The sequence below is a fragment of the Eptatretus burgeri genome, chromosome 2, assembly GCF_056783735.1.
Source record: "Eptatretus burgeri isolate ZD-2024b chromosome 2, Ebu_testis_v1, whole genome shotgun sequence".
In the NCBI taxonomy this organism is placed as follows: Eukaryota; Metazoa; Chordata; class Myxini; order Myxiniformes; family Myxinidae; genus Eptatretus; species Eptatretus burgeri.
In genome coordinates, this window is record NC_140962.1 from 157,103,286 (window position 1) to 157,126,088 (window position 22,803).

Below are 22,803 nucleotides of genomic sequence, written 5' to 3' on the forward strand. Positions count from 1 at the left end.
CTGACCTTTCCATGGTGGGGAGTATAAGCATGCCTCACCCAACTAAGTGTCTCCATCCCTGTGCCATGTAAATCATCACTAATATGATGCAGAAATGCAGGGAGTAATAGAATTATTGTTTCTTTTTATGTTTCGGATAATTGATTGTGGCAATCTCATCTGCATAAATCGAAGATTTTCAAATCATTTTGGAATGTTGGGAACTTGTGTTTTCATGGGGGTAGGGGTGAGGACAATGGGATTTTTAAAAAATTTAACATCCGGGTTCATTTCCTGCAATGTGAATCTTTAACACGGGAAATTATGTCCGATTAAAACATGGTCTGCATGTTTATTATAACCAGGGTGCCTGATACAGAAATCCGGCTGTGTATGTAAACATGCAATGCGTACCACTGTAGATCGTCCGGCAAGGATGAAAACTCAGACACTCTCGAGCCATCCCGCCACAAGACCGAGAAACCCCTGCGAGTAATTTTGCCCATGCACGATCATGTGACGTACATTGTTTTTCATGGGGGTGACCTTGCGTGAGCAGGAGCGAGGCTGCACCCGCTGACTTTTAAACGAACATATTCATTTTTACCTGCGACATGTCGCAGGTCTATAAGAATTTCATATTGCTCTTATTGTTGTTGTTGTTGTTGTTGTTGTTGTTGTTGTTGTTGGGGTTCGATTTTTGAAATGTGCACCCATTGGTCGGCCAACTGCCGGATCACACCCACATTTGTCACTTGATTCCACCCAACATGGCACCCAGACAAAATGATATGGCCGCCATCTTGGTTTTCTCGTGGGCCTCACACTTAGGCCTGGAGGCCTCTGTCGATTATACACTGTCCAGCTTTGTTGCGTCAGATTTCCATTGGCTTTGTTTGGGTCGAGTGTTAATCACGATGAGGGACCCCGAAATATCTAATTATATGTCGAATAAAAATTATTATTAAGGTTTAATCAAGCCCGTACAGGCCTACCTAACAAAATAGCTTTACGTAATTTTTGAACGGCAATGGGGTTAAACATCCGTGACCCTGTGACAAATCAGCTCGTTCTGATATAACCACGGCGGAGGCTGTCATGGATAAGGGGTGTCGAGTTAATCCTTTAATAGCACAGCAAATGTGTGTTTCCCAATCACGCTGTTCATCTTTTAAGAGAGCTTTTAAAGCGCGTTTCCCAATCGGCCCGTTCTCGGATTTTGTCAGAGGTTGTAAAAATAGTTACTTAAAAATCCTGTGACGGAAATTCACAAATTAACGTCCGGTGAAAGAGTACAACAAAAATCTCAATGACAGTGGAAGACTCACACAAGTTCCTCCAAGTTGATGAAGTTCTTAAGGTCCCTCAAGACAGGCCCAGACTTGGTGCTCAGTTTGCAGGAACTCAACCTGTGAAGAGGTTTAAGAAAAACTTTAAGGAATGAAACAAAGAACAATCAGTATAAAGTTGTACATAAGCGAGTTCTATTCGAAGCTTCTTTGTTCTAGGTTAAGAGATAATAAAATAAACCTCAAAATGAACAGGTTGAAGGGAACATAACCAATGATCCTACAAACTCCCTTCACACGAGACACCACCCATGGATCATGGAAACAGCGGTTTGTAATAAAGTTTAATAAATCATTTTAGAAAGTCTAAATGGGGAGGGCAAAGGGTAAAGTATGGTAGGTGAGAAAGGGCAAAGGGGAGAAGGTGGGGTTAACATTGAGCATGTGTGAGCGTGAAAGGGTAGAGTTGAGGGTAAAGGAAGAGGTGAGGTATGGGTGGAGGGGGACATACAGTGGATGGGGATGAGGTGAGGTGAAGGGGGGGGGTGTAAGAGGAGGGAAGGGGGTGACGAGAGGGAAAAGGAGGGAGGGCTCGGGGATATCCGTGGAAGAGTTTATTTGTAAATGATGAAAGTTTCTACAAAATGGTACATTCCAAGCAGGTTTAGTTCCCCTGATGAACCTTCATTTTGTAGTTTAAAGTCACGTTTGTCCAGTTTTGTCATCAAGTACCAATCGCTTCTCGCTTTATAATGTGTTCAATCTGATGATGGGAAATAGGGAACAACACTATTCATGTATCAACTCGGCTCGCTGGGTAAAGGAATAACGACTCGCAGGTAACTACGAAAATTCTGTGCAATGTAAAATTTGACTAAGTTCTCATCAAACCCGACCCCGACAACCCCAAGGTTTACATCCCCTTCCAAATCCAAGTCTTCAGCCATCCTCTCCCAACTCTGTCCCCTCTGTGCACCCCACATCTAAAGGCTGTCCTCCTGTTCCCCCTTTTACCCATTATCTAAAGAAAGAGGACATTCTTTCATCATTACATCATTAAAATTGTGGAATATTTAACTCTTTCCTCTCCGCTGTCTACCTAAATATTGTCACGGGAATGGTCATGGGGGTAATGGGAGTAAGATAGACAAGTTATTTAATGAATAAATGTCCAGCAAAAGTGTTTGTTTTCTGTGTATTATGGTCAGACACGTGTCAAAGCAGGCTTTATCAGATGATTAAAGGTGCCCCCTCTATTCTGTAATGTGTGAATAGCCCTCACTCTCCTTCCCTACCAATCTTCTAAATCGTCCCTTCTTTGTAATCTGTTTGCATGTTTCTTTGAGAATGCTTTAAGCACCTTCTGGACAAAATGCACAGACATCTGAAAGAGCAGGCACAGTACCTAGTGACCATACGGAAGGCAATGGACCAACACCAGAAGAATTGAAAGGTATATCTATCTATCTGGTGAACGGGAGCATTTGGTAAACAGGAGAGATCAAAGTTGCAAGAAGCCAACATGTGGACCAATCAGCATACTCAGCGAGACTGGGTCATGGGAGGTGATAAAAGCTCTGTGTGTGGAGGGAGGTGGGGGTGTGGGAAGCTAAGGCAGTTGCGGTTGGTACAGTGACAGTCAAGTCACAGTGGCAGAATCATGCAGTCGCAGTTGAAAGAGCACGGAGAGGAGTGAGTGACAAGTGCCGAAGCTGCGTGCAGATGTTCCAAATGCGACAGCAGCAGGAGAGAGCACCCAAGCGGGTTGGGAAAGTGGAGGCCGAATAACAAGCCCGCAGTTTCGCCTGCAAGCACCGGCACCATTCCCGGCATCACAACCCCATGAAGGCACGAGTGTGTTGGAAGTCTTAGTGTCTGAGAGTGCATAGGCCCTACTTTATGTGTGTAAGCAGTCAAGATCAGTGTGGACACAGGGACTACAAACCTTGTATACACAATTCTCATTATTTAAGTTATTGATGCTTGCTTGTTCTTCCCACCCTCCATGTTAATAAATGTGGTTTCCCTCTCCTACAGAAGTGTTGGTGTGGTGTGAAGTACAGAATTCGGAACGACACTCAATGGCACTAGTAAAGCTGCAACGATTAGAAATTGGTGTGGCACCCCTTGAAAGGGGGTCCAAACACGATAGGAGGGTCGTGATGGAACAGCTGAAATACTCTTACATTTTTCCTGACATGATGCCTCACTCAGGCACTGGATTACGCTCGGGTGCAACTTTTTGGCTGACGCTGCACTTCTACAATGCTTTGCAAGATGGCGGCCTTCTTTGCAAGATGTAATCTTCCATGTGTGAATTTGCTTCCTTTTGCCTGGAGGTCCAAAAGCGTCCAACCGAAGAACATCACATCAGGGTATCGGAAAATAGGAGTCGTCCAGTGATCATCCTGGTCTGCACATCTAGGTGAAGTACGACTTAAAAAAGGCAAATCAAACTCCAAAACCAGCACCAAATGCGCAAAAGGCTCCAGACTAAAGTGGTAAGTCAATCGATAAGCAGTGCAGCCTCGACCACCAGGTGCCATCTTGTAACCAAGACGTCCATAATTTCCTTGGCTTTTCAGTCAACTCATTTTGATGTCTAAGAGATGACGTTATAAAATGGGTCCCGATATCTCTCCGTTAACTTTTTGCTATTTTTACTACTCCTCCCTCATCACCCGGCTGATTGTTCTAAAAGTTGATACATGAATACAAGGTAGAAGCCCGCACAATCACTTGGGCTTTGATTTTGGATCGGGCGGACTGGGGGTCTCAGGGCAGGGAGGGGTTTCCCCCCAAAAAACAAACAAACAAATTGGATTCCTACTCATCCCTTATTTACCAACCGATTGCACTGAAACCAGATACAGCCCTCCTACTCCATGGTTCGCAGCATCGCTCAGTCGTGGAATTTTCGATTTCAGATCGGGGGGCTTCCAGGGGGGTTCCCCCAAATTGACTCCTGTCTAATGTCCTTGACATTTCCAAGGTTTTTGATTCAGCAGAGGTCTGAACTACAACCTCAAGAGATGACCGTTGGCCCCCTCAGGGCTTTAAAAAAAAAATGTACACACAAGAAGAGAAGCAGGAAATATGATCAGTCTGGAGGAATCACACTGTTCATCACTGGGATTTTCCACACCGATCGGAACATTTGGAATGTTTGGAAACACTTTGAGTCTTGCGTGGATCCACACTCACAGCACAGAGGATTGGATGCAGCATTGAGGGAATGCAGCATTGAGGGGGTGCAACATGGAGCAGCACACACTCTCATATTAAGGAAAGTTTACCTTTTACACATTGAATAGACTTTTAAAACCTCAGGAAACAATTTCGAAGAATAGACAGTCGATGCAAATTTCTCCAAAATTAGCATTGTGGGTTTAAGAGTGATAAAAAATTTAAAAATTAAAATGTTGCCAGTTAAACTTGATTGATAATAATCAACTTGAAAAAGTAAATGTTTTTGGTATATAGCACAATATATTGTTACAACCCTTAATGGAAAATGCATTCAAATACAACATGATTATTACATCTATGCGCTTGAACATGTATCTATATTAATAATATACTTGCATTTTAAATGTCCTTATATCTCTTTCTGAATTTGGAAGATAATCAATCTGTCCAGTAGAAATGCCCCTTGTTCCCCAAAACAGATTGGCCTTCCAAATAATCTTTAATCTTTATACAGTATAATAGAATCACCTAGTATTATATTGTTGCGATGCCGGGTATCGGTGGCGAGCACGACCGCTTGAGGGAGCAGTAGAGTCGGCTCCACCGAACACACCAGAATTGCAACAATTGGGGAGGGGGGGGAGTGAATCCCACTCCTGACACCAATTGTTGCGGTGCTGGTGTGTTCGGTGGAGCCGACTCCACTGCTCCCTCTCGCGGTCGTGCTCGCCACCGATACGCGGAACCGCAACAATATTACTAAGGGATTCTTATACATAAATAATTATATACAGGTGCCTGAACGTTTGGCTGAAAACAAGAGTCGAGCTTAAATGGAATGTGTGTGAAAATAATGACCAGACCTCCTATCAACCTTCAGGTCATAAATATTCCTCAGCCCTTCAAAATTAAGTTGACCTCCAGATGGCTGATGCCACAAAGCTGTGAGTTATTTTCCCCCTGAACCCTAAAATGTCAGCTGTGGTGCCAGGATGTGTGGAGGACGAACAGATATAGTCTCACTGAATGTTAAATAAGAATTCAAAGTTCCCTGTACTGCAGAATCAGAGGAAGAATGTGTGGCTTATTGAAACTCCTCTGAATTCTCCATATCGATATGTTTGTGTTTGTTTGCAAATGTTTTGTTTGCAAAGCTGTGATCTAATCAGGTTGAGTTAATGTCATGAGGAATAGATATCTGCAATGTGAGAGCTAAATGTTCAACGGTTGTTGAAGTATTGTGTACACAAAAATCCATGAATGGATGACCGGACAGGCCGACGGAGCTCATTTTAATGTCCCCAGTTTCCAACCTTGTCGGAGGAGTGGGGGTCAAGAGAGATAAATGTGAAAACGTGGAAATAAGTGTGAAATGAACAAAGACCAAAGATGTTGAGGTGGTAGTGAGGGTCGTCGAAGTACTGCACTTTATTTACACCTTACATACAAGTCAAACTTCATTTAACATGTTTATAATGGTTAATAAGGGTTAAAAATGAAAGGGAAGATTCAACTGGAGAACATCAAGTTTATGTTTCCCAAAACAAATCCCCTTCCCACTCACTCGAGGATTCGTAACTTTGTTTGGGATTTCAGACCTTCCATCAGCCCCTCCAATCCCTCATCACTGATGGGATTCCAACTCAAACTGATGGTAAAGGAGGGAAAGAGCAAAACTCTGAGGATATCATTCTACTAACAACATGGAGAACATTGCCAATACTTGCTTTTATTATCCAATCATGGTGCATGGCATGTGGAGCTTCTTATCAACTCTCGCCACTTTCATTGGTCTTGGGTCCACATTCCAATTGTTCAACACGTTTTGTACACTTCAACACATTTGAAGTGTACAAAACGTGTTCAACAATTGGAATGTGTGTGGGTGCCTTGGTCACCTGGCCCTAAATCCAGCCCTGTCATCAGCTCTTTATTGGCCTTCCAACTCTTCTCTTCTCGTCAGGTCCCCAGCATATTGCTCTTTTTGGTACGTCTTGATCCATACATAACGTGTGCGTAAACCATCTCCACCTTATAAATTATGTTTTCACTTCCTTTGTTATATTTGCGGTGCGAATTGGACAAATTGAGTGAAGAGACGTACCTACACTTCAACACGTTTTGTCAAACAGCCAACATGGCGATCAGTTGCAAGATGGAGAAATTCTCTGTGATGTCACGTTTATCACATTAGACAACATCTGATTCCAAGTATCCACCAGGTAATTTTCTTTGTGCCCAAAAGTCCAAGAATGTCCATTCGTTTCGGGATATGGGATTATAACCCAGTCCCTCAACATAAACAATTATACAATTATGGGATTATAAACCAGTTCCTCAACATAAACAATTATATAATTATGGAATTATAACCCAGTCCCTCGAAATAAACAAATATATAATTATGGGATATGGGATTATAATCCAGTCCCTCTCTAAAAACAATTATATAATTACGGGATTATAACCCAGTCCCTCTCCAAAAACAATTATATAATTATGGGATTATAACCCAGTCCCTCAACATAAACAATTATACAATTATGGGATTATAACCCAGTCCCTCTAAATAAACAATTATATAATTATGGGATTATAACCCAGTCCCTCTCCAAAAACAATTATATAATTATGGGATTATAACCCAGTCCCTCTAAATAAACAATTATATAATTACGGGATTATAACCCAGTTCCTCTCCAAAAACAATTATATAATTATGGGATTATAACCCAGTCCCTCAACATAAACAATTATATAATTATGGGATTATAACCCAGTCCCTCTCCAACAACAATTATATAATTATGGGATTATAATCCAGTCCCTCAGCATAAACAATTATACAATTATGGGATTATAACCCAGTCCTTCTAAATAAACAATTATATAATTATAGGATTATAACCCAGTCTCTCTTCATAAACAATTACATAATTATGAGATTATAACCCAGTCTCTCTCCAGAAGTAATTATATAATTATATGAACACAGGAAATGTTGGATTTATTCCCATTAAATCTTGAACTCATTGTCTTAAAATATATAAACCCTGTGATAGGAATTCACAAATCTGTGTTCAGGGAAAGAGAACAAGAAGAATAAAAACATCAATAACAGTTCAGGACTCACTTAAGATCCTCCAAGTTGATGATGTTCTTCAGGTCCCTCAGGACAGGCCCAGAGTTGGTACTCACTTTGCATCCAACTAACCTATGAAGAGAAAAAACTCCAAGGAGTGAAACAAAGAACCATCAACAGAAAGTTGTCGATATACGAGTTCTATTAGAAGGTTCGTTATTCCCAGTGGCGATAATTAAATAACCGCTAAATTCACAGGTTGAAGGTCACATGACCATTAATGGTATGAACTCCTTTTCCATGAGACATCACCCTCTTCAACGAACACAGGCTCTTCAATATTGTCAAAACTGTCCATTATTTCAAGAGAAATTCGCTTATTTAGGATATATTTTGGCATCTTAAGCAAGGTGAAGAGATCAGAACATGGGCACCGACATATAGCATCATGTGACTATGATGCTGCACACTGATTGGTTAAATTGGTTGCCAGGTTTTTCTCAAAAGCACACAATTTGGTAATTCTCCATCTCTATTTCTCTATCTCGGATTGCTCCATCATCACCACATGATCTCCAAACAGACTGATCCTCGAATTTCTTCAACAAAACGAACCTTGTCCTTCCTCAGGATCAATAAGAAACATTTATTTATTTATTTAACTAATGTATAGCATCCCATTGATGCATTTACCTTCAGAGAACTTACACACAAATATTTATTAAAATCACATCATCAATTAAAATGGGAAAACATTTATTTTCAAACATCCCAATGATTCGTACAAGCTAATCACACGAGTTATACATACACAGGTAATCTACAGAATGATCTGCACACAGGTATTCACCCTAATACTTTCAGTCGGTTTGGTTTGCCCACCAGAGACTTCATCAGAATCTCGAAACCTTCATCACCAATAAACTGCCCATCAAACCTGTAGGAATGGGAAATGGGGTAGAATCATGGAACAAAATAATTGTTCGTATTATTTCATAGACAGCACCTGGTTGTGAGTTATATCATTTACAGGGGGCACAGCCATGCCAGTGATACAGATTCTAACCCAGGCTACACAGTTTTTAGGTGAGTGCAGGGCACATCCCTCCAGGCTGACAAAAGGCATGTGTACAAAATATGAGGAAATGCTCATCAAGCATGAGGTACGAAGATCAAAATCAACTTCACAAGATTTTGAAGAGATTGCCAGGAAGTTGGGAGTTTCGGTCGAACGCAATAAGTGATATTTTATTTTCATATTTGTTATCGTGTTGTGTGTTGATATTGCTTAATGTTGTAGTCATGTTAGTAGTGGAATAACAGATAATTATATTTTGAAGCCCGTGTCTCGGACCTAATTGTTTCTCTCTGCTCATCAAGTAGACATTTTATTAGTTCAAATATGGTTGGGAAATGAGTTAAGAGGAGATCAAGCCAATCAGGGAACGAGGGGGTGATAAATGAAGAGGATTATAAACGGTGCGATTAATATTTTTATTATGGCTATTATTGGGGATAGTGTATGGAGGGGGTGGTTATTAACATAAGAAGTGTGAAGAAATGGCTCATCTGAGGAATGTTAGGACAAACGATTAGAATAATAATGATAAAAGTTTTTTAAAAAACCACCAGTTGATTATCCCCACCTGCTTCCTTTTTTGATTCCGCCTCCTTTTATATTATTTTGTCAAACATCACGAGAAAAACAAAAGAAAAAAAAGAAAGTCACATCCGTGTCAGAAAGAAGCTGTGCAGTGAAACTGCTGCAAAGCCGAAAAAGTAGTCCAATTGGGGACCTGACGGTTACTTCAATAACAGACTAAACAATAAACTCCAAACTGAACAATAACACCAATAACTAAACTACAACAAACTATTGATGAACAAAACACGGTGGGTTAGAAAGATTTTTCTTCATTTATGACTGATGGATGGAAGGATGGACACACTAGGGATGTCCTTATTTTATTTTTTTCAGAAATTTCAAGGGGCTAACCAGAATTTAGGTTGATATTTATTGAGAAAAAAAAAATGAACACGAAAAAATATATTTTAGGGGTTGCTGAAGTTTTTCAACAAAAAAAGAAATTCATTTTATATCTTATGCCAAAATGACATTAACATGTAATGTATGATGTTTTATAGTGCATTACAATCTGAAATACTAAAGAAAAATATTGTTGAACTTGGCAAGATTTTTTCCAGTCCGTCTCAGTGAAACTTGAAAAGTCAAAAAAAAAAAAATCAAGATTTAATGTATTTTTCGCATTTTTCGAACTCCGCAGTTTGCAGACAGAGTCTTTGAACAGACGGGACAAGAGCTATAGTTCACTTGTTCAAAGTTGATTTCTTACAGTCCAGGAATCCTTTTTGGTGATCAGTTACCGCTTGTAATAGATACTGTTTTTACTCCTCATCGTACATAATAAGACTGTTGTACTCAGTCGCTAGGGTTATACCACGCACTGCACAGTCATTCACAACTTTCAGCTTGCTGACGATACTACGGCTCTGTACGAAACTATCTTCAGTTTCCCACTGATTTGGGTCTTTGTGCAGAAAGTCAGAGTTCAAATGCAGTACATCAAAAAAACTTCTGCTTCTCAGAGATGTGAAATATTCCAGTTTTTGGTGCATGAAATCTTTCTGATGAACAAGAGCTCTTTTCGGTGCTTCATCGTCGTCATCGTCTTGTTCTTTTAGAGTTTGAGATATTTTTATTTTTGTCTCAATTGACACATTTCGGTCAAATAGACATAATGGTATCAGTTCTACCAATAAATACCACAGCTGTCCCAGCAACTTTTTCACCGTTGCCTTAGATATATCAACGTTCACTTCGGAATATTTATCCATTTGCTTTAACAATGTCAGGTCTGAATTCAGTATATATTCTGAAACGACAAAATAGTTATCATTAGTTCACGAAAGGCAATTTTGCTAAATGCCTGAATGACCGGATACCAGACCCGAAATTGATGGGAGTCAGTCAGTCACTGACTGACGGACTCAGTGATTCAATGGAGTTATGAGCAGACAATACAACAGATCTAAACAATAAATATCTCATACGTACAACAAGCCGTGTCAATACAAGAACAAAAGACATAATTTCATGTTGAAAATGGAAAATCCCCCCCCATTTTTGAGCCACGTTTCGGGATATATGTAACACTTTTTTGGGATCAAAAACATTTTTTTTCGTGTTATTCACGTTCGAACCAACCAGTAAGCACGCAAAAATTTCATGAAAAATATCTCTGACACAAAAATACAAAAAAACATAAAAATGCACATTTTTTACAATTTTGGACAGCTGGTAGCAACCCCTAGACAATTTTTTTTTCAGGTTCATATATTTTATATTTTTTCTCATAAATATCAACCTAAATTCGGGTTCGCCCCTTGAAATTTCCGAAAAAAATAAAATAAGGACAGACCTTGGACACACGGTATATTGAAGGGGTTTGCACCAACAAAAAATCCATATCTTCGTGTGCGACTCTTGCATCATTCATTGAATGTCGATACTGAGTTTTTATAACTTATACCGAGGTGGACGAGGTAGTGCTGGTGTATCCACATCCCACTTATGTAAATGTGTGTATTAAATGTTCACTGTCGATCTACTTTAAAAGATGGCATCACCAATAATTTGAATATGCATGAAGTGTGTAGCTTTTTGTATTTCACCATACATTTATTATATATTTGTTGAGAACTGTGGATTGTATTTTTAATAGGCTGTGAGTTACTGGAGTTTGTTAGTTACTGTTAGTTACTGTTAGTTACTTAACAGCTAGGTCAAGGATACAGCTGCACACATTCGTCAGGTATATGACACACATGTCACATTTGTTTGGTGGTAGAAAGCTGACATGCCTGGAACATGGCTCAGGTAAATTATTATTATTTTTATTATTATTATTATTTGGCCTTATCGAGAGGTTGAAAGAACAAATGGTTTCTCCAAGGTAGGTTCTGATTTCATATTGATTTGCCGGATATATTGATATACCAGTGTTGGAATATTGAATAGACCGGTATACCGAGGAAACAAACAAATAAACCCCAAAAAAACCGGTATGAAAACAAAATATCGGTATAATCGACAATCTAAGAAAGGCATTTACAATCTTTAAATACCGTACAAGATGTAAAGCTCAAATGTAAAGAAAAAAAAAGTTATGGCTGAGACAAACACACTGACACAAGCGATTGCAAAACCCTGTCTCCCACTGCGTGGCAGATGGGCGAATGATCTTTTAGTGTAAATATTAATTTAATTTGCATACAAGTAAAAGTACCCGTCCCTAGTGACGAGAAAAGTTGAAGTTGATCTATCAATTCAAATTATTTCATGAACTTTTAAAGCGGGCAAAATATATATTTTTTTAAATTGTGCATTACTCCATGAAGATCTGTATCAATGCGACATCAACATTATTAATGTCTGTTCTACCGTCATTTCAAAAGTGAATGTTGAGCTTATGCTGGGTGCGCAGCTTTTCAAACACAGCGAGGGAAGTGGCCGCCGTAAACGGGAGAATGCACGGACAGCCCACAGTTCACAATATTAATAGATACAAGCACCTTCCCACCCTCTCCCATCTGTCAGGTGAAATTAATCAAGTATATAGCTTGATGGATTTATACATTTAAAATGGTGTTGGTGAAACAAAGACAATGAGCCAAATGGCCTCCTGCTTCAAAAGTCCCTTGTTATTTCGGGAAGTGTAAGTTTTCAAGAGTGAAACTCATATGAAGAATGTGATAAGGGACAGCTTAGCAGAAGCAGAAAAATTACTCACTGGAGACTTTCACACAGAGGGAAGGCTGGAGCCAGAATCTTCATTCTCTGTGTGTGATTTGTGGGGCCGAGTTTGACATTCCATGAGTCTACAGGTTTATTTGCTGTTTGAAGAGCGTAAACCACCACGGTGCAGTCCAAAGGAGAGGTCATGTTCTGTGTGAGTTTTTCGAACTCCACATCCTCCATCATGGTTTTGGTAAATTCCACCTCCTGGAGCTCGTACACACAATGGAAGCAATTCAAGTCTTTCTGTTTGTGTTCTTGGAGCCAGGAATGGATTTTATCTTTTGGTTTTGTTGACAATTTGAAATGTCTCCTTAGAGTATTTCTCGGTTTATCAGTGAACAAACCAGACAGGAACTGCTGAACAATTTGAAACCGATCATCACCTCCGTTTGTGGACTTCACAAGCACTTCATCCATAGACTCTTCACATTCAGGCAAGTGGAAGAAGAGTGCTGCAAAAAACTCCTGCACAGTCAGGTGGAAGAATTCATAATGGCAAACACTTTCAACTTCAGTCTTCACGAAAACCTCAGAGAGAAATGCTGGAGGGATTTTTGTGATTCCTTCCCTCTTCAAATCTTCATCGCTGAACAAGATCTTTCTTTCCTTCACTCCTTGAAATGCCAAACGGCAGAGAGGAAGAAGTGAATCTGGGGAGCTGGTGATGGATTCCCCTCCATGGTGCTTTAAGTGCAAGTGAAGGTAAAGAGAGAAAAGTTCAGTCATTGTTTTGGGTACAGGGTCATGTGTAGTCCTGCCAATGGAATCAAAGTACCTCCTGAGACAGGTTGCAGTGATCCAGCAGAAAACTGGATTAAAGAAGAGAGATGATAAAACCTCATTTTCTGATACATGCTGGAGAACCTGCTTTGCTTTATCCTCATTTTTATAGAACTTCTCAAAAAATTCCAAAGTTTTCTCATGAGAGAACCCAAAGATCTCAAACATACAAGTAGATTTGGGATCATAATCTACACTGTGGAGCCATTGCAGACCCACAGGTCTTGTGGTCACCAGTACAGTTGCACGACTCAGAAGAGTGCCGTTTAAAAGTGCCGCGATGATGGATCCAACCTCGTTTGCTTCTTGTGGAGATTTACAAACATTGTCAAAATCTAGAGGGTGCTTCATCTCATCCAAAGCATCAAGAACCAGGAGGACCCGGAAAACATTTTCCATCAAATAATCAACAACCTCCTTCAATGAATGATACTCATTCAGGAGAATCTTCTTCAGAGTGGTTTCAGTTGATATGTGGTTCAAGTTTCTACATTTCAAAAGGACTACAAAATCAAATATGTTTTTTTTCTTTTCATCCTCTTCTGCCCAATCAACAACTAGCTTTTTACAAAGCATGCTTTTTCCGATTCCAGGTCCACCAAATATCACCACCTTGGTTACACGCTGTACGCGAGGCTCCTTTTGCTGAAACAAGTCATCCATGGTGACTCGATCTTCATTCATCTTCTTGAGATTGTGCCCTCTGCTTGGTTTCATCATCTCGTGCTCTGGAGACTCGGCATCGATTCCTGGTTTTCTCTTCACAATTATGGGTTCTACAAACCGATCCTCGAGTCTCGTACATTCTCCAGGCAAGGCATTGTAGTCTTTCATTGTCCTGAAGTTTTTCAACAACTCCTCCTTCAACTCATCTTGAGCTTTCCCTGTTCAAGAAGAAAATGTAAGCAGTTATTCCGAGTTTGAAAAACTTCATTTCATCAAGCCTGTTATCGGTCAATCACTTGTTGCATTTGGTCTCCCCTCTCCATTATCAAACGCAAAGGGAAATGATAGCTTCTAACCCATATGCGGAAGCATCACCACATGCTAACATAAACCTGTAATCCCAGCAGCTCAGACACCTCATTCAGCACGTCGAGGGCCCCCAAAAGAATCTCCAGTCTCCGCAAGGAAGACTGCATCATCTGCGATATCAAGGTCAGAGATCTTGACATTCCCAAATGACGCACCACAGCTTGATATCTCTGACATCCTCCCTAGAATCCAGTCCATACAAGTGCTGAAAAGTGTGGGGGCCAGGACACACCTGACAAACTCCAGTAACAACTGTAAATAAGTCAGAGATGGTACCATCACATCTCACAGCACTCTCAGTACCAGAGCATAGCTCACACTTCAAATTGACCAGTTTTGGTGGCACCCCACGAAGACCAAAAATCCTCCAGAGGGTATCCCGATTCACTGAATCAAATGCTTTGCGGAGATCAACATAGACTACAAGCAGCCCCTGCCAAAACTCTAGTCTGCGTTCGGTGAGGACCCAAAGGTCAAGGATACAATAAATCGTTGACCTTTTTGGTGTAAAGCCTGACTGCTCTGGGTGCTGGTGCTCAAGCAAATAGTAGCGAACCCTATCAACAATTATCCGAGCAAAGACCTTGCCCGGTACTGAGAGCAGCGTCACCCCTCAGTAGTTGTTGCAGTCCTGACGATCATCCTTCCCTTTCCAGAGAGGGACAACAAGGCCCCTCTTCCAGTCAGTTGGGATGATGCTTGTGTTCCAGGCGGAACACAGAACTGCATGTAACGACAGAGGAACAGCATTTCCACCAGCCTTGAGAAGTTCAGCATCGATGTTACAGATCCCAGGAGCTTTATCCCATTTCAAACAGTTCACCACAAACGAAGGTGGATCACAGTTGATTGAAGGATCAGCAATAGGGATAGTAACACCCCTCACATCCAACTCAACAGCTGGTGGATCAGCCTTGTACAGCCACTCAAATTAACCGGCCCAGCAGGCCTTTACTTTGGGCTTCCCTGTCAAGAACCCTCCACATTGTGCTCTAATGGCAGTACACTAGGGAAATGTGCTTGGAGGAACACAATGCACAAATTTCCCTGTAATCAGGATGAGAATCACTTGACCATAGGTGATGCTCCACCACCTCACAGATTCCTCGCACATAGGCCTCCTTGTCCACCCTCAGCGCACGTACAGTTTTACGCCTCAGCTCCCTGAACAGCTCAGCTCTGCCATTAAGCCTGTCCCTGTGACTCTGGTCAATGGTATCCAGTGTCCCTTTGGAGACTAAATTCTTCTTCGCCCTTTGGTGAGTTCTAAGACATCCAGCGAGAACATCAAGGATGGTGGTCTTGAAGGCACTCCACAACACTTCTGGATTCTCCAAAGCACATAGACCCACCCAATCACCACTCGGTCTGTTCTCAAACTCCTCAGCTGCCCTCTCATCCTTGAGCTTGCTGACATCCAGCCTTGGCTGGGATGGTACCATTTTCTCGGATTCAAGCTGAAACTTCAGAGTTGCTTCCACAAGCCTGTGGTCGGTATTGAGGAACTGAGCACTCCGGTCAACCCTGCAGTTCTGGATCATCCTCCAGCGACCATTAATGAGCACATGGTCAATCTCCTTTGGCACACCACCAGTGTTGGAATACCAAGTCCAGCAATGAGCCTGTGGGTGCTGAAACCATGAACCAGCCACCCTAAGTCCATGACTTTTAGCAAAGTCAAGGAACTTAGTGCTATTCTGGTTCAACGTTCCAGACCTATGGGGACCAACACATGCCATCCCTATCAGTTCTCGTCGATGCATTGAAATCCCTCAAGACTGGAAGAGTATCTCTCTTGGGGCACTGATCAACCACAGACTCGATCGTGGCATAGAATGCGTCCTTCTCGGTGAGTTCACTCGCCTCGGCCGGAGCATATAAAGAGACCAGGGAAATGACACCTAAGGAGTGACGAATCCTAAGCCTCACAATACGCTCATTGATCAGTGTTACCTCAGTTACCATTGGAATCACCTTAATGGACACAGCTACACCAAGTCCTTGGGCGTGGTAACCATCAGAGCGACCAGCTGAATAGTTGGTGTCACCATCTGCCCTGATCTCAAGACTATCCGGTCTCTGAACCTCAGAGATTGCTGCAATACCGATGTTTAAATGCTTGAGCTCAGGTGATAACAGCGAAAGGTGATCATCCTCTTTTATGGAAAGGACATTTCAGGCACCCACCCGAAGGGACTGCCTCAGGTTAACCCAAGGAGACCGCCATCTGATGGACAACACCTCAGCACCACCCTGACATCCACTACTTCAATCTGACCCGGGAAGGTTACCCCATAGTTTTCCTCCCATCATCAAAGAGTAGGGGTCCCAAATTCTTTGCCCCAATCCCATCATCCGGTGAGCTGCTCTGTGGAGGGCAGCTGCACAGGAGGTACTCCCACGGAGTGGTTTTTCAATTTTCTTTCTGGTTTTCTTGTGTTTTGCGGTAGGAGTGCAAATCCTCTCACCAACCTCCTAAAAAAAGTAACCCAACTGCAGGAGGACATCCGCAAGCAGTTAGGCACTAGATATGGATGGCCGTTGGCTCACACGGAGCTCCTCCGCCCTTTGACAGGTTTTGTTTTTGATCCTGCTGGGTGTCCATATCCATACACCCTCCTCACCAGAAAACCTGGTGGGGGAGGCGGTTTAGTCGCCGCCAACCCGACCATGGAACAGGTTAGTACAGGTTTACATGATACCTGTACCACGTCACAGATCTGATCTGGCATGGCCTGACCTGACAATAGTCTGTTTCAGTCAAGTCATCCCCCATCCAAAATCATGATCTTTTCTGGACCAGTTAAACCACCCTCCCAAAATTTTGCTAATGTGTCCATCTTGTGCACCCTGTTTTAAGCATTTTCCCTTACCCCTCGTCATTACCTGCATCCTTCCTTTGTCTGTCTCCGTCTACTTTCTCCCTTCGCCCTGCTGTTGGTGTTCCCCTCTCTCCTGCTGTTCCCTTTGTTACATTGTGTCCTGATTTGTTCTATGTCATAGTTCATCCACGAACCCAGAGCAAGTCCATATACCACATATAAATCCTCATTGAATGGAATTCTGGAGGACTTACCCCAAACTCTCAATTTATTCTTCATCTCGTCTGGAAAACAAATACACAAGTGATATATTGTAAGCCATTAATACAGCACGAGACGACAAAGCAGATTGATTGTTAAAATTAATGTAAAGAATGAGAATGTGAATGTGTTGGAAATGAAGGAATATCTGTCCCTCCATTAATTCTGTGGAATGTAAACCTCTCAGCATTATTGGAATAATCCCATGATGAGGGTGAAATATAAGGACTGTTAACCTCACATCACAGGCAGGTCAATGACCTGTTGGTTAACCGGCTCTCCTCCTGTTGAGGTCCCTCGACCCTCACAGGTCTCCGAACCACACCAATACCATCTGGCTGCACACATTCGTCTCATTACCCCATCCTCGTTAAATTCCCCAAGTCCATGCTTCATGTACACCAATCTTTGTACACCTATTTTCTCCTCTTGGTGGAACAGCCTTTGAGAGGCAATTCAATCAAACTCTTCCCTGCAGGGCTTCAAGCTGGTGTTACACAACAATAATCCGCCATCCCAACCCACAATTATTTAGAGTTTAGACTCACATTGACCCGATCTCATGAAACCTTTTTGCTTGCAGGTTACAGCGTTTCCTCCACTCTTATCTCTCTCTCTATGTCTGTCTCTCTTTTCCTGTTTGTTCTTTCCATTGCTTGTTTTGTCCACTTGTTGCGCAACTGTCACACTCTCGTTAAGTTGCCTTTTTTGCCCCTTGCCACTTCACTCTTCCATGAGCTCAGATTTTTGTGCATAAACAAACTTCTTCATAAAGATGATAAAGAAGCTTTTGTAATCATCATTCCGTCCCTTTCCGTGCCAACTCACCTAAGGGTCCCCAGGTCACCTCCTCAGATTTTGCTGGAAAAAAAATCTTAAATCTAGATCTATATGGCTCTACCCACCATGCAAAAGATTAGCTTTCAATTCCTCATAGTTTAAAAAATATTTATCTCTAGAGACCTTTGAAATTTGGCCCTAAAAATGCCAAATGTGAAAAACGCATTTTTTTTCCAAGTTCAGTGGCTTATAATTTTATAATGGACTCCTCTAGAAAGTTAATATTGCAAATAATTACTAATTGGCATCCAAATTTTTCAATTATGGCATCAGATAGTTTCTGGGATGCATATTTTTCACTCTATAGGAAGCTAAAAATTGCTTTTGGGCCAAATCGAGCTAAAATAAGGTGAAACTATCGGAGCCCTCCTGAAAATATGGAACAACTTAGAATTTTTTCCTCATAACAGTGATTATAGGGTCATTATCTATCCATAGATACATTTTGCTGGGATAATACAGGTAGGTGATGTATTATAAAAGTTTTACCATAAGCCCTTGCCTCCGAGGGCTCTAAAATGGACCAATTTTGTCCCCTGGTTTGACCATGTGGCTAAGGGTTTAGGATCTTAATTTTTTTTCCTAAAGATTGCCTCATACAAGATGTGTCTACTGACTGAATAATTTTATCCAACGCTCATGGCTTCATCGTAAAATAAATTTTTATTTACATGCACGTTTTTTATAATTATTCACTTTTTTCATATTCAGAAGTTTATAAATCTTAAATGGAACTATCCAGGAAAGAGTTACTGCAGAATTTTATAAATTGGTATACAAAATTTCAGATTGTGGGATCAGAATGTCTCTAGAAAGCACATACTCCTAGTTTTAGGAAGCCAAATATGGCAATTTGGCCCACTTGGTACAAAACAAGGAGAACTTGCAGGGGTGCACGAGGCTAAATTATGCTTCTTATTAGACATTAGTGATAAGGATGCACATTGTAGAAACAATTTAAGACTTTGTCAATTTATTCAATGTGGAAACAAAATCAAGATCAAAAATAAATTTTGAAATTAAGCAAATTTCTCCAAATCCTAAAAAAAGATCCCAGTACTTAGCAATAAATTTACTCATAAGGGAGGATCTTATGAAACAAGATTTTATTTGACTTACTGTGCACATTTTTCATGTGAAACTGGAAAGGATCACAACAGGAGGTCTGTCGACACTCATACCGGGAAAGGTATACAGTCTCATGATGTAGGCAAATACTGTCTTCTGAACTGAAAGTAAATTCCTGATCTCCATGAAAAAAATTCTTGTGACTTCGCCAAAGCAGCAACTTGTTTTAGGCCAACCTTCCTTGTATAATAGGTCTAGTGACACTCCTGGTCTAATTTGGTTTCAACAGTGCATCTACTTGTCAAACTTGTGCCACTGGGCCCAGGTTTTTCTGCATCCATTTCCTTTGTTTCCTCCTCTCCTTTGTTCTCCAAACAGACAAACAGACAGACAGGTTGACTGTGCTGCCCCTAATGTTGTGACAGACCATTACTCCATCTTGTGGTGTATGTCATAACTAACGACTTCAAATAGAGAACTGCAGGACATGTTTTTTTAGATTAAAACCCAAGCATATGTTTGGATTATCATTACAAGAATTTATTTTTGAATAAAAAATGTATTTATAATTTTTAATTTATCAGAAGAATAGTCTAAGTTGTTACATAACCTCAGTTAATGCCCCCTGCATATTCACCATTTTTGGTCAAAGTGGCATTTTCAACTTCCTACAGATAGAAACATATGCATTTATCAGGCATTCTGATAACAGATCCTTAAATTTCATATGCCAGTTTATAAATATCTGCAGTATCACTTTGCTCGAGTGTTCAGTTTCAGATTTATAAGCTCATGAAGATGAAAAAAGTGAATAATTATTAAAAAAGTGCATGTAAATAAAAATTTATTTTAATATGAAGCCATGGGCGTTAGATAAAATTATTCGGTCAGTAGACACATCTTATATGAGCCAATCTTTAGGAAAAAAAATGAAGATCCTAAACCCCTAGCCACATGGTCAAACCAGGGGACAAAATTGGTCTATTTTAGAGCCCTCGGAGGCAAGGGCTTATGGTAAAACTTTTATAATTCATCACCTAACTGTATTATCCCAACAAAAATGTATCTATGGATAGATAATGACCCTATAATCACTGTGTTATGAGGAAAAAATTCTAAGTTGTTCCATATTTTCAGGAGGGCTCCGATAGTTTCACCTTATTTTAGCTCGTTTTGGCCCAAAAGCCATTTTTAGCTTCCTATAGAGTGAGAAATATCATCCCAGAGGCTATCTGATGCCATAATTGAAAAATTTGGATGCCAATGAGTAAACATTTGCAATATTAACTTATTAGAGGAGTCCATTATAAAATTATAAGCCCCTGAAGTTGAAAAAAAATTGCGTTTTTCACATTTGGCATTTTTAGGGCCAAATTTCAAAGGTCTCTCGAGATAGATATTTTTTAAACTATGAGGAATTGAAAGCCAATCTTTTGCATGGTGGGTAGGGCCATAAAGATCTAAATTTAATAATTTTTCCAGCAAAATCTGAGGTGGTGACCTGGGGAGGTTTTTGAAATTTAGGTGAGTTGGCACGGAATGACCCATGATACTTTCTGGGACTCTTAAGAATATTAAATATTAAATATTCATCAGAACAATATCCAAACTGACTCTCAATGATAGAAAAGAAGTCCACCTTCTGCCAATCATAAGCAAAGCAATGGAATTCGCAACTGCAGCAAACTTGATGACTCATCTCCTTTTGAACCTTCAGATCTCCAATAACAGGAATGACTCATACCCTGGTTATTTCACCTTCGACTTGCTGATATTTCCTTATCCACATGGGAAAAGACACCCTCAATCTCAAATTTAGGAACAGGATTATCTTATGGACATATCCCATGCTGCTTTGCATTCTGTTCAACATCCTGCAATGATTTTGAAACTGCCAGCCAATGATAACCAGAGTTCACATTGAGACAGGCTTTGATTTCCTACAATAAAATGGTACTTAGTACAATGCTTAGGAACCAATGATCCACGTTAAGAGGCTTTATTTGTTTGTTTATTTGTATAATTATTTATTTGTATGCATCCTGTGGCTGCCTGGCTGCATCATTTTCTGGGGTGCAGCTGTGCTGCTGATGCAATACCCATGTTACCAGCACACTGCTACTCATTTTGCCGACCTCGGAAGGATGACAGGCTGAGTCAACCCAACCTGGTGTTAATTATTCGGCCCGACACGGGCTTGAACTCAAGACCATATGATCTTAACCCAAGCACCTCAACCGTTAAGCCAACACCAGGCCTCTTTAAGAGGTCGATATTCCTCAAGTAGTGTACAAGGACCAATCCTGTTCTGATCAATGACTAATCATCACTCAAATTTTAAATCATACCATGTACTTTCCAGAAGACTCCACTCTGTACAAGTTCGTTCCTCACCCCTGCACCAAGCAGGTTTCACAGCATCTCTCAGTCAAACTTGTGGGTCTGGTAGTCATTAAAATAGTCATCCACCTCGAGCGTGTCTTGTGATCTAACATAAACCCACATTCACACTTTGGCCTGTCTGTACAGACCAGCTGCAAATCCCCAAATTTATTTCTTCTGTATTCAGCTTCAGAAGCTCCAGGGCCTCACAATCAGCTACAACCTATCTTGAGCAGATGTCTCCAAACTGGCCTCCAAATCCAGCTGCCACCTTGGAATTGTCTGCAGGTTTGTCTTTCCTTTGTCGTTCTTAGCTAATCACGACATTCAAGAGGTCATCATATCAATTGTCATTGAATATTGCTCCCCTATGTTGACTGACGACGTCTCTGTCTCACCTTTATCCAATTGAAACCATATAATTTAAACTTACAATGTCATTTACTCTTGCAACAGGAAGCTTAGACAAGGGATATGTTCCTCACTCACCACAAGTAGGTTGGTGATTAGTTTGTTTTTTTTTAACCAACTTAATTCAAGCTTTCCTGCTCCTGCTCTCTCACCTCTCCACTGACCCTACCCCTCCAGAAACCTTCTTCTTGTTACTTTCTCAAAGTCGAAACTTCACTTCCAATCATTCATTTCCCTCCCCTCATCTCGGTGGAACTGACTTCCTGAGTCTAATCTCAAGTTCTTATTTAACCATGAAGGTTACCAAAGGGATGTGAACAAGAACACCGATGCTTTGAATATGCTTGACTATCTTCTGACATATTGTTAGGCAGGGGGCAGTCATCAGAATTTAAGGCCTCAGCCCAATGTATGTATTCACATTATTTTTTTAGGACTTTTACCCTGTTTCAAGGACACTTGTAAGCTCCATTGCATGAAACTGTGTATACAGCTCATGGGGGGAGGGGGGGCATTGGTGATGTTAGATTTGGTAGAGTAAGATTGTTTCACCCTGTGTCCCCTGTATCCTACTGGGCAACATTGGGTGAGTAGGGAGGGTGCAGCACTTTCCTCCAGGTTGGGGGGGGGGGTCAGGGATAATTCCTGGTCCATCATTTGCAGGGAGGTCTTTGGTGTGTTGTGCTTATGGCAAGGAAACCACTACCCTTCACTCCAGGGCATGCTGTGATTGGCACCAAGGGTGATCAGTCAGCAGGTTTGGGGTGGGGGGGGGAGGAAGAGGGAAACTGCACCAAAATACATATTCTTGGCCCTCACTCATTCTCGTGCTCCTGTTCCGACACT

At 41.0% G+C, this 22,803-nt stretch overlaps 1 protein-coding gene across 7 annotated transcripts in view; it reads right to left on the bottom strand.

The window, feature by feature from the left end:
* The window catches only part of LOC147033680 (NACHT, LRR and PYD domains-containing protein 12-like), a 45,784-nt gene that overhangs the window by 17,489 nt on the left and 5,492 nt on the right, over positions 1 to 22,803 (bottom strand). For 4 of the 7 annotated variants that reach the window (XM_085871770.1, XM_085871771.1, XM_085871774.1 and 1 more), the window contains 6 exons: positions 17,250 to 17,279; positions 12,351 to 14,022; positions 8,390 to 8,476; positions 7,591 to 7,671; positions 6,022 to 6,105; positions 1,308 to 1,388 (listed from right to left, as the gene is read on the bottom strand). In XM_085871770.1, the coding sequence (XP_085727896.1) occupies positions 1,308 to 1,388; positions 6,022 to 6,105; positions 7,591 to 7,671; positions 8,390 to 8,476; positions 12,351 to 14,022; positions 17,250 to 17,279 (2,035 nt within the window). The remainder of the gene's footprint in view (positions 1 to 1,307; positions 1,389 to 6,021; positions 6,106 to 7,590; positions 7,672 to 8,389; positions 8,477 to 12,350; positions 14,023 to 17,249; positions 17,280 to 22,803) is intronic. The other 3 variants (XR_015055597.1, XR_015055598.1, XM_085871772.1) reach the window with 3 other exon arrangements.